Source organism: Pyrus communis, chromosome 3 (genome assembly GCF_963583255.1).
Source record: "Pyrus communis chromosome 3, drPyrComm1.1, whole genome shotgun sequence".
NCBI lineage: Eukaryota > Viridiplantae > Streptophyta > Magnoliopsida > Rosales > Rosaceae > Pyrus > Pyrus communis.
The window spans coordinates 27,480,465-27,495,629 of NC_084805.1; the positions used below are offsets into that span (position 1 = coordinate 27,480,465).

Below are 15,165 nucleotides of genomic sequence, written 5' to 3' on the forward strand. Positions count from 1 at the left end.
TACCAACTCCAACAATCTAGGTTACAATATTAATAGGCATAAAAGCACCCTACTAAATTTATCACATCTCAGTCTCAACTCCACGTAACACGATATTGTTCGCTTTGGGCCCTGGCCACGCCTTTACGATTTTGTTTCTAGGAACTCACACAAGAACTTATCAGTAGGTCACCCATCCTAGGAATGCTTTTGCCCGAACTCGCTTAACTTCGGAGTTCCGATGGAGCCCGAAGTCAGTGAGTTCCCAAAAGGCCTCAAGTTATATCAAGGTGGGCATGTACATATAAGGCACATCACCCTCTCTCCGTTGGTCGATATGAGATGTTACAAAATTGCTTCTTTAGCATTATTTATAGGGTGGTGTTGTCCACACACAGTTTTTATCTCCCACACACCCTTCTTAATTTTCGACTATCAGATCAGAATGAATGAATTGAAGAAGATCAAATGATAGAAATTAATAAATTATGTGTGGAAAGTAAAAATAAGTGTGTGAATAACATTATCCAAATTCTATATTTCTTTAAAGTGTCAAATAACCAAATATAGTAAGCCTTGCATGATCTTCCAAGAAAACAAACTTCACAATATAATTTGTTAAATCTCAAAAGGTGGGGTTGTTGTGTTAGCAATATTTCTATGTTGACATTTCCTTCAGGGAATTGTTATTAGTACTTCAAAAATCTCATTCTACACTCCTTACAAGTGTATTTTTCTTTATAATTATAGAAAATTTAGAGTGTAACATGAGATTTTTGGAGTACTATTAACAATTTCATTCCTTCAAGGCTTTTCCAAATTCAAATTTTTTTATTTTTTTTAAGCAAAGCTCTTCCAAATTCTCAAGGAATGAGTAATGCTAGTATGGGCCACTCATTAAAAAGTTGATATAAATGATTGGATTCACTTAATTTGTTTTGTAGAAAGTATTTGATTTATGTTAACAACACAAACTTTCATTAATTCATTTGGGATGAATGAGTTTCTCGAAAGTGGGACTCTTCATAGACTTTCTGTTACTTCATATTTTCTGCACAATATTTTATAATGTTGGCATAAAAATTGATGTTAACTGTGAGGTGATAGAGAGAACAAAAATAGTCTAATTTTTAAGAGATTATTCTTAGCATTCATCTTCTTAGAATAGTTTTAGTCCAAACATTTTATGTAGAACAGTCTAAATCTCAACTTTTACGTATTAAAATAATTTAGAGTAAATCTTAATTAAAATAATAAAATAAATAGCCTAATATATTCAAAATGTATTTAAGAGATTAAAAATTATATGCCACCATACCAAAATATCACTTATTTTTATACAAAGATATTATACTATAGAGGCATGATATGGATAAGTCACATAACAAGTGTAACATCCCACATCGCCCAGGGGAGTGATCCTTAAATGTATATTCTCATCCCTACCTAGCACGAGGCATTTTGGGAGCTCACTGGCTTCGGGTTCCGTAGGAACTCCGAAGTTAAGCGAGAAGGGGGCTAAAGCAATCCCATGATGGGTGACCCACTGAGAAATTGCTCGTGAGTTCCCAAAAACAAAACCGTGAGGACGTGGTCGGGGCCTAAAGCGGATAATATCGTGCTACGGTGGAGTGGGGCCCGGGAAGTGGTCCTGCCCGGGTCGGGATGTGACAATTTGGTATCAGAGCCTAACCCTGGCCGCGTGTGTGCCGACGAGGACGTCGGGCCCCTAAGGGGGGTGGATTGTAACATCCCACATCGCCCAGGGGAGTGATCCTTAAATGTATATTCTCATCCCCACCTAGCACGAGACCTTTTGGGAGCTCACTGGCTTCGGGTTCCGTAGGAACTTCGAAGTTAAGCGAGAATGGGGCTAGAGCAATCCCATGATGGGTGACCCACTGTGAAGTTACTCGTGAGTTCCCAAAAACAAAACCGTGAGGGCGTGGTCGGGGCCTAAAGCGGACAATATCGTGCTACGGTGGAGTGGGGCCCGGGAAGTGGTCCCGCCCAGGCCGGGATGTGACAATTTACCCATCTTGGGAGTGCTCTTGTGCGTGTTCCCAGAAACAAAACCGTGAGGGTGTGTTGGGGGCCCAAAGTGGACAATATCGTGCTATGGTGGTGGAGCGGGCTCGGGAAGTGATCCGCCCCGGGCCGGGATGTGACAACAAGCCAATAATACTAATAGTAAGTATTGAATTCTTCATCCATGTAATTTGAATACAAGACTTTAAACTTATTTATTTGTACATTACAAGTGATATTCTACATATATATATATATATATATATATAAGGATTTAAATTCAAGACACAATGAATTAGATAGAAAAACTCTAATTACTAGGTCATTGACCACTCGAAAGAGACTTCTTGTAACATTCCACATTGTCCAGGGGAGTGGATTATGTAAGCCTTATATGTATATTCTCATCTCTACTTAGTATGAGGCATTTTGGGAGCTCACTGGCTTCGGGTTCTATCGGAACTCCGAAGTTAAGCGAGTTTGGGTTAGAGCAATCCCAGAATGGGCGACCCCCTGGGAAGTTGCTCTTGAGTTCCCAGAAACAAAACCGTGAGGGTGTGGTCGGAGCCTAAAGCGGACAATATCGTGCTACGGTGGAGTCAAGCCCGAGATGTGGTGGGGGCCCGGGCTGGGATGTGACAATTTGGTATTAGAGCCAATTCCTGGTCGAAAGTGTGCCGACAAGGACGTCGGGCCCCTAAGAGGGGTGAATTATAACATTCCACATCGAACAAGAGAGTGAATCTTGTAAGCCTTATATGTATATTCTCATCTCTACCTAGTACAAGGCTTTTTGGGAGCTGACTGGCTTCGGGTTCCATCGGAACTTCAAAGTTAAGCGAGTTTGGGTTAGAGCAATCCCATAATAGGTGACTCCCTATGAAGTTGCTCGTGAGTTCCTAAAAACAAAACCGTGAGGGCGTAGTCGAGGCTCAAAACAGACAATATCGTGTTACGGTGGAATCGAACCCGAGATGTAATGGAAGCCCAGGTTGAAATGTGACACTTCTTACTTACAAATTGAAATAAACAATACTCGACTTCTGACTTCCCCTTTAATTTATTTATTTTTTAAATTTTTGGTTGGAAAATTAAGGACCCAACTAATTATTTTAATCTTTCAATTATTTATGTTCTCTATATGCCACCCAGATTCCACATCGAACGAGGTTGTAATTTGGTCATCCTATATTAGATTTAATAAATCAAATTAAACATACGAAAAGTACGACAAGACAGTGTACCAAATTACCCTGAAAAATAACGAAAAGTAAAAAATATTTTAATTTTAATAAAAAACGATGAATAAAAATGTAATAAATAATAAAAATATAATTTTTTGTTAAAAATAAATAGTAATGTGAGTGTTTCATTGAAACCTTATATTATAAAATGCAATTTGTTGGGCATGTACAATTTTATTTTATATTTTCTGATACATCAGAAGCCATACATATATCTAAAGTACTCGCCTCTGTTCTGAGTCCTGACTTCTGACCCTCCTCGGGCAAACGTCCCTCCCTGCAAATCGGGCACTCAGACCAAGATCACCGCCGTCTCCTTCCCATGGGTTTGCCGGAAATCGTAGATTTCGCGCGCAATTTTTCCGTCATGGTCAGAGTCAAAGGCCCTGTAAGTCCCCTCTTTACAATGGTCTCTGAAAGTTTCAAACTTTCATCTGAGCTGCTCACCGATTAAGCTACCCTTTTCCCACGCAGGATCCAAAGGGCCTCAAAATGCGAAACCACGCTTTCCACCATTACCAGTAAGTTCGTAATTTTTCCAATTTCCTTTTTTTTTTTTTTTTTTTCCTTTATCATTGTTTTTGTTGAATTTAATTTGGATTTTGGGCATGTGTAGCTCTGGGACGACGACCATTTCGGCGTCGGGAATGTTATTGCCAGACACCCTTTACGACTCTGGTGTTGCTAAGCAACTTTTTGGCGGCCGTGGAGACGGTGGAGGCGGTGGGGGTGGCAGCCAACGTTCTCCTGTTCTCGTGGTGACTGTTGCTTCCATTGTTGAGCCTTTTCTCTCTTTGGAGCACAGAAAGGGCCTTGCCCAGGTTGAAATTCTGATGCTAGGATTTATATAATTGGTTCAATTTGCTATCTGGGTTGATAATTTATGCGTTTTCTGATGCTTTTTTCGGTGCCTTGCAGGGCAGGCATCAGTTGATTCCTGGGGTTCAGATTGATATTATGGTAGAGGTATAGCAATATAGCAAAACCCCAACATTTTGATTTCAATTCTTTCATATTCTTGGTTAGATATAATAAGAGTTTAACTATTTGATGGTGTTTTTGTTGACAGGATGAAATGAGGTTGGAGAAAGAATCTCGGGATTCGGATAAAGCACATCCCTGCTGGTTTGCAGCACAGCTTTTAACACTGGTAGGAATTTGCTTACCCGGTTGTTTGATTGACTATCACTATACATTAGGAACCGTTTGAGTGTACAGTTGATGTAGAAAGAGCTTGTAACGATAGTCTATAGAAGCTCCATCGTAACTGTCAAAAAGATTTCATCCATTTATTTCTTTTGTGCCTAGTTGACAATCCTTGATGCAATTATAGCGTTGTTGGTTGATTTCTGGAAAAAAAAATGTAATATCATTTTGTGAGCATATTCATGATCGATATGCGGTCATCTTTTGAGGGGAAATGAAACTATTATTCGTATTAGAAAAATAAAATTAACCATACTCATGTTCTTAAAAATACATGCAAATAGCTAATTATTATATGAAAGGAGACACGACTGAAATTGAAGAGTCAACTTTATAGCTAGGGTTCATTATATGTCTTTTGTTTCTCATATTTTCATAAATCCTACACCGCACATGGCTTCTGATGTTGATCAAACTAATGCATCTTGTAGATTGACGTTCCTGCATCTGCTGCTGCAATCCAATCACTTATTGAAGCTTCTTTAAGCTCCCCCGATCACGGATGGGAGGTCGGTTGGTCTTTAGCCTCACATAGTAATGCTCCTCAGGCCCAGGTATGAGGTCTTTCTGTTTTGGGAATTGATGCAAATATTATCATCATGTGCAGATCTCTTGTAGAGAGAATTGTGTCATGTGACGTGGAAAGCAATTAATTGAGAAATCCATAACAAAGGTCACTGATGAACTGAGCAACTCTTCCTTTTCTGGTTGGTTGGGAGAAAGCTGCAGAAGCTAACAAGATAAAGATATCCCTTTAATGTTTTCATGTAATGTAAAACAATATTTTTTTTAATTAATCACGACTGTGACAATACATGCACTGTCATGGATGACCAGGTGGACTTTGGAGTCAGAGAATTGGGGAATTTAACTCTCACAGGCAAGTCAAATACAAGAATCGCCATTCTTGGAGTATCCCTAATTCCCCAGGTAAATTTATGCTCTTATCTTTCCTTTTAGCTATAGTTTTGGTGATAAATATCATGAGATACTGAACATGAGTCTCTAGCATGTTTTGTTTTCAGACAGTGATAATACATTGTTTTTGGTCAGGACGTGCCAAATATAACCATATCACCCTCCAATCAAAGGGGGGACTTTCTTGTGGCTGTGGGTTCTCCTTTTGGTATCTTGTCAACCGTGCACTTCTTTAACAGGTAGCTTATCTTTTCTGCATGCAAATTAGACATATGTTATGTTTCTGTTACTGTTTGATTGATATTATGCGCTCTCTCTGGTTATTGTGTGAAGTCTAATTGTTTAATCCTACTTGTTCTTGATCTAATTTTTTGGCTCATATTTCAGTATATCAGTGGGATCCATTGCCAACTGTTATCCTCCTAATTCATCTTCTAGTTCATTGCTGATGGCAGACATACGCTGTCTTCCTGGTGCGAATATTACCTGTAATAATGTCCATTGATACTTTCATGCCATTGGTCTCTGATTACGTCTTACTTCTAAATCCATCAGGAGTGGAAGGGGGTCCAGTTTTGAGTGAGCAGGCACAACTTATTGGTATGTTGATTAGACCGTTGAGGCAGAAGACTAGTGGGGCTGAGATTCAGGTAACTTGAGAACATTTGCTTGTGTGACTGTTCTGAAATTTATTTTAGTTAACATGTCATCCAAAACTCTAGTCTTGGGTAACAGCTGGTGATTTCATGGGAAGCCATTGCAACTGCTTGCAGTGACTTGCTGCGGAAGGAGCCCCATTATGCAGAAAAAGGGATTTCTGTTGACAGGGGAACCTCAGATGATGTAGGGAAGCCAATTTTAGCTGAGAGCCACGGTTCAAATGGAGCCATAACACATATTCAGGAATGCATTTATTCTAGTTGCTCCTCCCCGTCACCAGTTAAGAAGGCAATGGGTTCTGTTTGTCTTATAAACATTGATGATGGAGCATGGGCATCAGGTGTCTTTCTAAACAAGCAAGGTCTCATACTCACAAATGCTCACCTGTTAGAACCATGGAGATTTGGTAAAAGAACTGCAAGTGATGGAAGGCATGGATCCATTTCTGAGGCATTATCTCCTAGGCATAGTGGACTATATGGCAAGCAAAAGAGTGAAGGTTGTCCCCCAATGGTTCACAATAATGCAGATCCCTCAGTTCGTGATGAACATGGTGGATATGTATTGAGTTCTTACAGAGGTCAGAGAAGGATACGTGTACGCCTAGATCATAGAGACCCTTGGATTTGGTGTGATGCTAAAGTAGTGTATGTTTGCAAGGGACCTGTGGATGTTGCCTTGTTGCAACTCAAGTACATCACTGATCAGCTTTCTCCAATTGTCATGGATTTTATGTCGCCATCTGTAGGATCAAAGGCATATGTTATTGGACATGGACTATTAGGACCGAGATGCGGTATGGACCTTGCTTATATCTTTTTTTTGATGTACTTGTTTCTGTTTCTTGAATTTGGGTGCCCCTTGGAAATGAATAGTTTGATTGTGTCTACGTGTCATTTCTTTTGGCCTTCTGTACAAGGGGTGTGATATCCACACACCCCTTTTTACTTCTCACACACCTTTTTAATTTTCGGCCATCAGATTGGATGAATTGAAGATCAAAGGGCAGAAATTAACAAGGGACGTGTGAGAAGTAAAAGGTGATGTGTGGATAGCACACACCTTTGTACAGTCTTAGTAAAGATTTACTGTACATAAGTGATTTAACAAATAGCATGACAATGTTGAACTTGAAAAAGAACTTTGTGCATAGATACAATTTATGCAGATCCTAAGCTTGAAGTTTTCTTCGTATAATCTTGTTGCATTACCGATGCGTATAGGTTTGAAAAATGGATGTTCAGTCTTAGTGCTACAGTTGGGAGGGACAGTACATGTGTCCTTACCTCTATTGTGCAATTTTCATTTCCCACCAATAGTTGGCTTGTTTCTTTGCTTGATTTAAAAAGTCCTCTTATGCTTCATGTTCTGAATCCTGATCAAGTTTAATCACATTAGGGTTCTCCCCGTCAATTTGTTCTGGTGTTGTCGCAAAAGTTTTAAAGTCAAAGTTTCCGCACTCATATCAAACAAACCAACCAGGAAGTACTCAAGGAGATCTTCCTGCGATGCTTGAAACAACAGCTGCTGTCCATCCTGGTGGTAGTGGTGGCGCTGTCGTTAATTCAGAGGGTCAAATGATTGGACTTGTTACAAGGTATGAAGAACTAAATTGTTGTATGGTGATTGTGTCTTTAATATTTTTTCTCTGTGGACACCCTTGTTTTATAAGAATCACGTCGAAGAAGCTGTGTAATTGGTTAACTAAATCAACATTACAGATCTGCACAAACAGTGGTATGAAATCTGATGTTGCCTTGTTCTGAAGACGCTGAAGTTTGTAATTTAAAGCACCGTGTTGCCTCTGATGCTATTAAATCTGATCAAACACTATAATAAGGATCATTTGGCAGAAATCATATCATTCTGTGTATCTACGTTGTTATTGAAGCTGCTTTCGGTGCCATCATCATCAATTCAGATCTTAGATATGTTCATTATATGTATATTAGTCCCTCGCTCATTGCTGATAGATCTTCCGTATTTAATGAGATTTATTCTTGAAACAGTAATGCAAGGCATGGTGGAGGAACAATTATACCACATCTGAACTTCAGCATTCCATGTGCTGCTCTCCTGCCAATCTTCAAGTTCTCAAAAGGTTATTTAGTCACACATATTATCAACGTTTTATTTCACACGTTCTGGTCGTTTAAATTCATTTTATGTGCTTGAATTTGTTTTATTGTTGGCGGCATACTGTATAAGATGTGTGGTGGAACTTGACTATTTTGTTTGGCTGCCGAAGGTCAGCAATTCTGAGAGATCTGACAACTGTAATTTTTCTTCCAACAGACATGCAGGATCCTTCACTTCTCCAAGTTCTTGACCAACCAAACGAATATCTTTCTTCTGTATGGGCGTTGATGCCACCTGTGTCTCCCAAGCCCCCTCCTTTGCCGCCTCATATTCCAGAGTCATTACTACAAGATAACAACAAAGAAGCAAAAGGCTCTCGTTTTGCAAGATTTGTCGCCGAAAGAAAAGATGTGTTTGAAAACCCAAACCAACTTGGCAAGGAAAGAAGACTTCCTAACAACATTGTTCCTAGCAAGTTATGACGTGCGAGTATCCTGCATTTTTCTCATACCGAACTGAAGGGCGTCATCTGTACAAAACCAGAGATCAGGTTTTGGTGCCTCTCGTACTGTTTGCCGTGCTTCACTGACTTCACAGATAGGGGAATAACTTCACGGTTGGCAGAATGTTTTAGTTAGGGATTGATTTTTTTGAACTTTATAGGAAAAGCATTGTGCAATGCCAAATAATGTTCTCCGTTCCGAACAACAGTCTTATATCGACTGTAATGTAGTATATCATATGCGCAATATGAATTTGTTGCAACTTGCAGTGAAGCCACACGATTTAACTGTATTTGTACCTTATTTTGAGTCGGATCAGACTTTGTTGTTGTATCCTATTTTGAGTTCGATACTGTCGAAATGAACACATTTGGGTCGAATATGTCACGTGCAACGGGTAAATAAGATCTTCTCTTTCGCGTGCAAAACACATTTGGGGAGGTTATCGGATTCATGCCTTTGGCTTCGGGTGTAGATGCGAATGTTTCTTGATGAATCTTCTCGTTCTAACTTCTACCTTACATCTATCCTTTTAAAGTTTTTTAGTACAATAATATGTTTACACTAAGGGGTGAGAAGGATAAATTAAATTAACAACTTTCACAGAATATTACTAGACTGGTATTAAGTGATATGAACACAATCTGCTTTATGGGTGTATTCAATTGTTGAGGGATGTTAATGGATTTTATAAATTCATACATTTTGATGGAGTTTAATTGAGTTGTAGAGATACCCTATAAAATTTTGATTCAATTCTCTCGAAACCTCAAGGGAAGACGTGAGATTTGGAATGCTTAAGATACATTATGAAATCTTTTCAAATCCTCAAATTTTTAAAATTCTATAAAACAAATTCCTAATTGAATACATCTACAATGTTATAAAATTATTTAAAATCCTATTTCAATACATCTGGATTTCTAAATATTTCTTAAAATCTTAAATACACTTTGAATTTTAGATAATCACTTTAAATCTTAATGCGATACCCCTAAATTTATTAAGGGAATTAAATCCCTCAAAATAATACACCCACGTTAGTTTATTGGATTCGGTCCCACTCTCGCAGGTGAGATCTCTGTTGTTGCATGTGGTCCCTTTAATATTCTAGTGGATAGAGAGGACAAAATAAATGGTAAAGTGAATAATATCAGGATTGACTTTTTAGTGTAAAAATGTGATTTTTTGTTCAAGTGAACAGTACCATGAGCTTTTCGTTAAAATTTCTAAAAAAATACAATTAGGGTTAGGGTTAAGTCTTCTATATAAATCCATTATATTAGGTCATCTCCAACCGAAAGAGGGTCAAATGGGTCTCTTTAGCCCTATAGCCCTACAATAAATTATATTTTAATGAACAATGCTATATCATATTTTATACCATCTTCAACCAAGGGGCCCAAAGGGTCATAGGCCAAACATACCCATTTGACAAAAAAAACTATCTCCAACAAAGAGGGCCGAAGGGCCATAGCTCATAGGCCAAACATAATTTATTATTTTAATTAAATTAATCTACCATATTAAACTAAGGTTTTCAGACATATTTTGAGTGCCACTTGTCGCTAAATGAATAAGCCTTCGGATTTCTTATCTTTATATAATCTCAATAATTTTTTGGATATGATTTAGAGTGACATGTGTTGTTGACATGAGTAACTCTCCAGTTTTCTTATTTTTATGCAATCTCAATAATTTTTCGAATATGATTTTGAGCGACATGTATAGTTAAAGTGAGTAACTCTTCAGATTTCTTATATTTATGTAACTTTAATAATTTTTCAAATAGGATTTCGAGTGTCACGTGTCGAGTTGTAATTGGTTGTGCAAATTTTAGATAAGATTTTTATCTACATGACACTTCTTATCTTCAGCTTTCAATGTTATAAGAATGGTATAGGTATTTATAGAAAAAAAAAAATTAGATTTTATTTTTTTAAATTCGTCCAAAAAAAAAAAAATCAAATTTCAACAGTGACCTGACGGCATCATGATGTTAGCTAGTTGGTGTCATGCTAACGTCAGGTAGCCATTGACATTCAAATGTGTTGAGGTGGAGGGCTGACAAAATATCAAGCTTGACATTCTTGCGTAAAAGGGCTGGTTGGAAATGGCTAGCCCGCTGGTCTGATTTGGGAATTTGGGCCCGATAGAGCCCTCGATTAGAAACGATTTTTGTGTAATTCCTGAATTATTTTTAATCAATATGACCATTTGGCAAGGTCGGTTGGAGATGACCTTATTACACGAAAGAAGGGCAGTCGATCAAGAAACTTGTGAAACATGCATCCTCGTCATCCTCCTCACTTGATCACCAATATGTGCCTCGTCTTCCTCTTTGCCCCTGCCACCGCATCCATGTTCTTTCCCTCTGTCGTCGCATCCAGTTTATTTCCCTCTGCCGTATCGGTACTACGTTGCTGCGGTTGTTTTTATCCCGTTGACGTCAGGCACCCCAAATGGACACAGCTGGCGAAGTTCTCCATCTCCGAGTACAACAAAAAGCAATCGCCATCACGGCGGTCAGTTCCCCAGAATATTCGTTGGTCTTCCACCATCTGGTTGGAGCCGAGTCGCAGGTCGTAGCAGGACATAATCATAAGCTTTTGATCAGGGCGGTGAACGAGTCGTTGCCTGCAGGCAGCCCACCTCTGATTTACGAGGCTACTGTCTGCGAGTGTTCCTGGCAGAATATTAAGGAATTGAGGTCGTTTGTTGGAGTAGAAAATTCATTTATTGATGGATTATGGAACAGTATGCTTCATGGAGGGAAGGATAATGTCTAAAGTTCGAGCTGCTTTTAAGTTCATAATTTTTTAAATTTATTTGCGAGTATAATGTTAGTATATGTTTTTACCAGTTTACTTATAATTTTACATGTGAAATGTTAAGTTCAATATTCTTTCCGAATTCAAATATGGAAATTTTACTAGCAATTATCATTTAACTTTAACTCAATTGGAACGTTAATCTTTAACTAAAAATTCGTAATTATTGGTTCTTGAACTCATCAAACAGTGCAACTTTGGTCGTTTTTGTTAACTCCATCAAAATAGTTCTGATGAAATGATCATTCATACAATTAGGTTACAGTTGAGGGACCATTTCTGCAATTGAGTTAAAATTAAGAGTCATTGCTCTAATTTAGTTAAAGTTGAGGATCATTGCTACAATTTTTTCATTTTGATTTTTCATAATTCGCCCCTTGATTATATGACTTATTTTAACGAAAACTTTGACGAAGTTGACGAAAATGACCATAGCTACACGTTTTGATGAGTTAAGAAATAATGATCACATATTTTTAGTTGACAGAATCATAGCTCCAATTCGATTATAGCTGAGGGACAACTGCTACAATTTCCTCTTAAAATCATGATGAGAAATTCAAATATATATATATATATATATATACATACATACATACATACATACATACAATGGATGAATAAATAAGTTACGAATACGCAATTCACGAAATTTAAACATAAAATGTTTAATTTCTTCTAAGTAAAAAAATATCACTAAACATAATACCAATCGACACAGTTAAGTATATAGATTGATTCGTGCACATTTTATGCAATTTTTGAACCGCTAAGAGGATTATCCAGCAAGAACAAATAGAGGTAAAGATGTTATCTTTTGTGACAGTGGGTCTGAAAGTCACATCGCACTCACCAAACCAAACGCACGACTGTATGCGGCGGTCATGAATACTGAACCAGACACTTGCCTCTCGTCTCTCAGGTCTTAGCTGTTTCACCAAAACTCCACAGTCAAAGAGTATTACGGACAAGGACACCATGATAAAATCCCAGAAATAACACAAGGCAATTCGCAGAGAGAGAGAGAGAGAGAGATGGCGGATAGTTCCGGTTACAAGGAGTACTTGGCAGGCTTGATTGCCGGCGTGGCCACTGTTGGAATCGGCCATCCCTTTGACACCGTCAAGGTAAAATCACATTGTTTGATTTTGTTAACTTTCAGTGGGTTTAAAGATGGTGAGGTTTACTTTAATGGGCATTGCGTTTAATTTCATTTCAAATGTAATTTGATAGAATTTGGAAGTAAAATCGATGAACAATGCCAAAGTTTAATTTTGGGAATCTGGGTAATTCAAATTCTGACTGAAAATGTTGGATTGGTTTGATATTAGTGAAAAAACAAAATTTTGATGATATACTAAACTTGGTTTTAGTAGCAACTTACAGAGCTTAATTTTACTTTTGGTAGATATACATTGTTGGCCTGTTTTCTTATTAGCTTAATATTTTGTTAAACTTACCATGGCCCAAGCTGTAATCTTTCGATTAATCATCGTCACCATAGATGGTGCTTTTAGGATCTTGTTTACGTTGAAGATTATCTTTTGTGTACTGTGAGAATGGATGAAAATTGAATCATTTCTCTTATTTGTAAAATTGTGCCTTCAGCTATGGTTATCTTGAAATCGAATTTCTTATGCGTGGAATACTTATTGAATTAGGTAAAGATGCAAAAACACAACACTTCAGCACAAGGGATTACGTACAGGAATAGTTTGCATTGTACTGCAAGGATACTAAGGACTGAAGGGGTATGATTCTGAACTTTCACTTGTTAGTTATCTCTAACGTAACGATCTAGCGTTGTTTTTTTTCTCTTTTGGAAAGGGTGCTGATGTTATAGAATTTGAACTTTCGCATTATCCTTTCCAGTTGAGCTGACTGATGTTGGGTCCTTGACAGATTAAAGGACTTTACAGGGGGGCAACATCATCTTTCGTGGGAATGGCTGTTGAGAGTTCACTCCTTTTCGGCATGTATTCCCAGATGAAACAGTCACTGCAGGTTTGAACAGAAACCAAGTGGATAAACTTTGTTGCTATTTGCAATGATCTGGATAATGGCCTCTGTTAGATGCAAGATTATGAACCAGTGATGCATGATTATGAACCAGTTTAATGACTTTATCGATATGATTTCTATAAAGATATTGTGTATCTGTCATATGGTTCTAATGTGGTATTCTTATTAATCCTAATGACACTTGAAGGGAAGTGCACAAGGTGTAGGGCCACAGCCCCAGGTCATAATTCCATCTGCAGCTTATAGTGGAGCAGTCATCAGTTTTATATTATGCCCGTCGGAGCTTGTGAAGGTAAGCGGAATTGGAGGGTTTTCATATTGTACAGTTGCTTTTTGCAGTATGCTTATTACACTGAGCTTTTCCAGTGTAGGATGCAAATTCAAGGCACAGACTCTGTGGTTCCAATGTCCAGAAGATATGGCAGTCCTCTTGATTGTGCCCTTACAACTGTGAAAAATGATGGGGTGAGAAAATACTGTGCTTTCTGGCCAGCATAATTTTTTGATGATCTTTGTAGCTGATGGAATGCTTTTCAGGTCAGAGGAATTTTTCGAGGAGGTTTTACAACATTGCTAAGAGAAGGTATTGGGAATTCAGTCTTTTTCAGCGTTTATGAGTATGTCCGCTATTTCATGCATTTGCAACTGAGGTCTGCTTCACCCGACCACAGAAACTTGATTGACGTGGGAGTTGGGATTGCTAGTGGAGGCCTTGGCGGTATAGCTGTATGTATCTTCACAATTTGTCCTTCTCTAGTACGCATGTTCACATTTAATTCCACTATTTTAAATTCTCATTTTCTTCATTCCCTACTTCCAGTTTTGGTTGGCTGTTCTACCCTTGGATGTGGCAAAAACCATAATTCAGACGACTCAAGATAAGAATTCTTCGAGAAATCCATTTTATATCCTGAGCTCGGTAAGAACACCTCCCTCTTTCCCCCCAACCCCCAGCCCCCAATATCTAAATGGACTCAAACGAGCCTTTTCTTTTCTCCTCTGTAGATTTACAGAAGGGCTGGATTGAAAGGATGCTATATTGGCTTGGGTCCTACTATTGTTCGGGCTTTTCCTGCTAATGCAGCCGCAATCGTCACCTGGGAGGTGGCCATAAAACTACTAGGCATCAAGCGCGACTAAGGATTCTCTTCTCTACAACAACCAAATGTTTCTAACCTATTTGGCAATTCCTGAAGCACATTTAGCCAGAGAAAATTCTTCCACCCGGATGAACTCCTAGGGTGTACTGTGCACTTTTTTTTGAATTAAGGAGTGCTTAACATTTTTCTACAAGAAAATGTTTGGTGATTGTTGTGAGATTGTTTTGTTGGATCCTTTCCAATTGTACTGATTGCGGAAAAGTTTGTATCGACGGATTTCACATATTTGATTGTAGTTTCTGTCAACTGAGATGAAATAGAAACAAAGCATCCAAGAGATTGCCGCTGAACCCGTAATGAATCCATTTTCTGGTACTACAATTCGTCTGCCTCTGTTTTGGTTGCTTTTTTTCTGTGTTTGCTTTTACAATTTTTTGAAGGATTGAGCGAAAGAAGGTCCGAACATTGCTATGTCAAATAGTAAATTCGATAACCCTCCCGACCCATCACACCCAAAATTTACAGGTTTACGTTCTATTACGAGTGAATGATGGGTTCATATTTGTGGCTATACTAGCATCAACAAATAATGTAC

At 38.3% G+C, this 15,165-nt stretch overlaps 2 protein-coding genes across 3 annotated transcripts; both read left to right on the forward strand.

Annotated features, from left to right (window-relative positions):
- The first annotated feature begins 3,457 nt into the window (after positions 1 to 3,457).
- On the forward strand, positions 3,458 to 8,896 carry LOC137729530 (glyoxysomal processing protease, glyoxysomal). 2 transcript variants are annotated; one of them, XM_068468504.1, is made up of 14 exons: positions 3,458 to 3,639; positions 3,726 to 3,772; positions 3,868 to 4,072; positions 4,170 to 4,217; positions 4,321 to 4,401; positions 4,889 to 5,011; positions 5,295 to 5,387; positions 5,511 to 5,614; positions 5,763 to 5,848; positions 5,931 to 6,025; positions 6,111 to 6,831; positions 7,434 to 7,632; positions 8,045 to 8,136; positions 8,331 to 8,896. In XM_068468504.1, the coding sequence occupies exons 1-14, from the start codon at positions 3,574 to 3,576 to the stop codon at positions 8,594 to 8,596; spliced, it is 2,226 nt and encodes a 741-aa protein (XP_068324605.1). In that variant the 5' UTR covers positions 3,458 to 3,573; the 3' UTR covers positions 8,597 to 8,896. The 2 variants fall into 2 exon arrangements, with proteins under 2 accessions (XP_068324605.1, XP_068324606.1); XM_068468505.1 differs by lacking the exons at positions 3,458 to 3,639; positions 3,726 to 3,772 and having other exon boundaries at positions 3,977 to 4,072; positions 4,175 to 4,217.
- Positions 8,897 to 12,231: 3,335 nt separating this feature from the next.
- Positions 12,232 to 14,909, forward strand: LOC137727754 (mitochondrial arginine transporter BAC1-like). Its single transcript, XM_068466572.1, has 8 exons — positions 12,232 to 12,575; positions 13,110 to 13,199; positions 13,351 to 13,452; positions 13,658 to 13,762; positions 13,837 to 13,935; positions 14,008 to 14,196; positions 14,291 to 14,389; positions 14,476 to 14,909. The coding sequence occupies exons 1-8, from the start codon at positions 12,483 to 12,485 to the stop codon at positions 14,608 to 14,610; spliced, it is 912 nt and encodes a 303-aa protein (XP_068322673.1). The 5' UTR covers positions 12,232 to 12,482; the 3' UTR covers positions 14,611 to 14,909.
- The last annotated feature ends 256 nt before the right edge of the window (positions 14,910 to 15,165 follow it).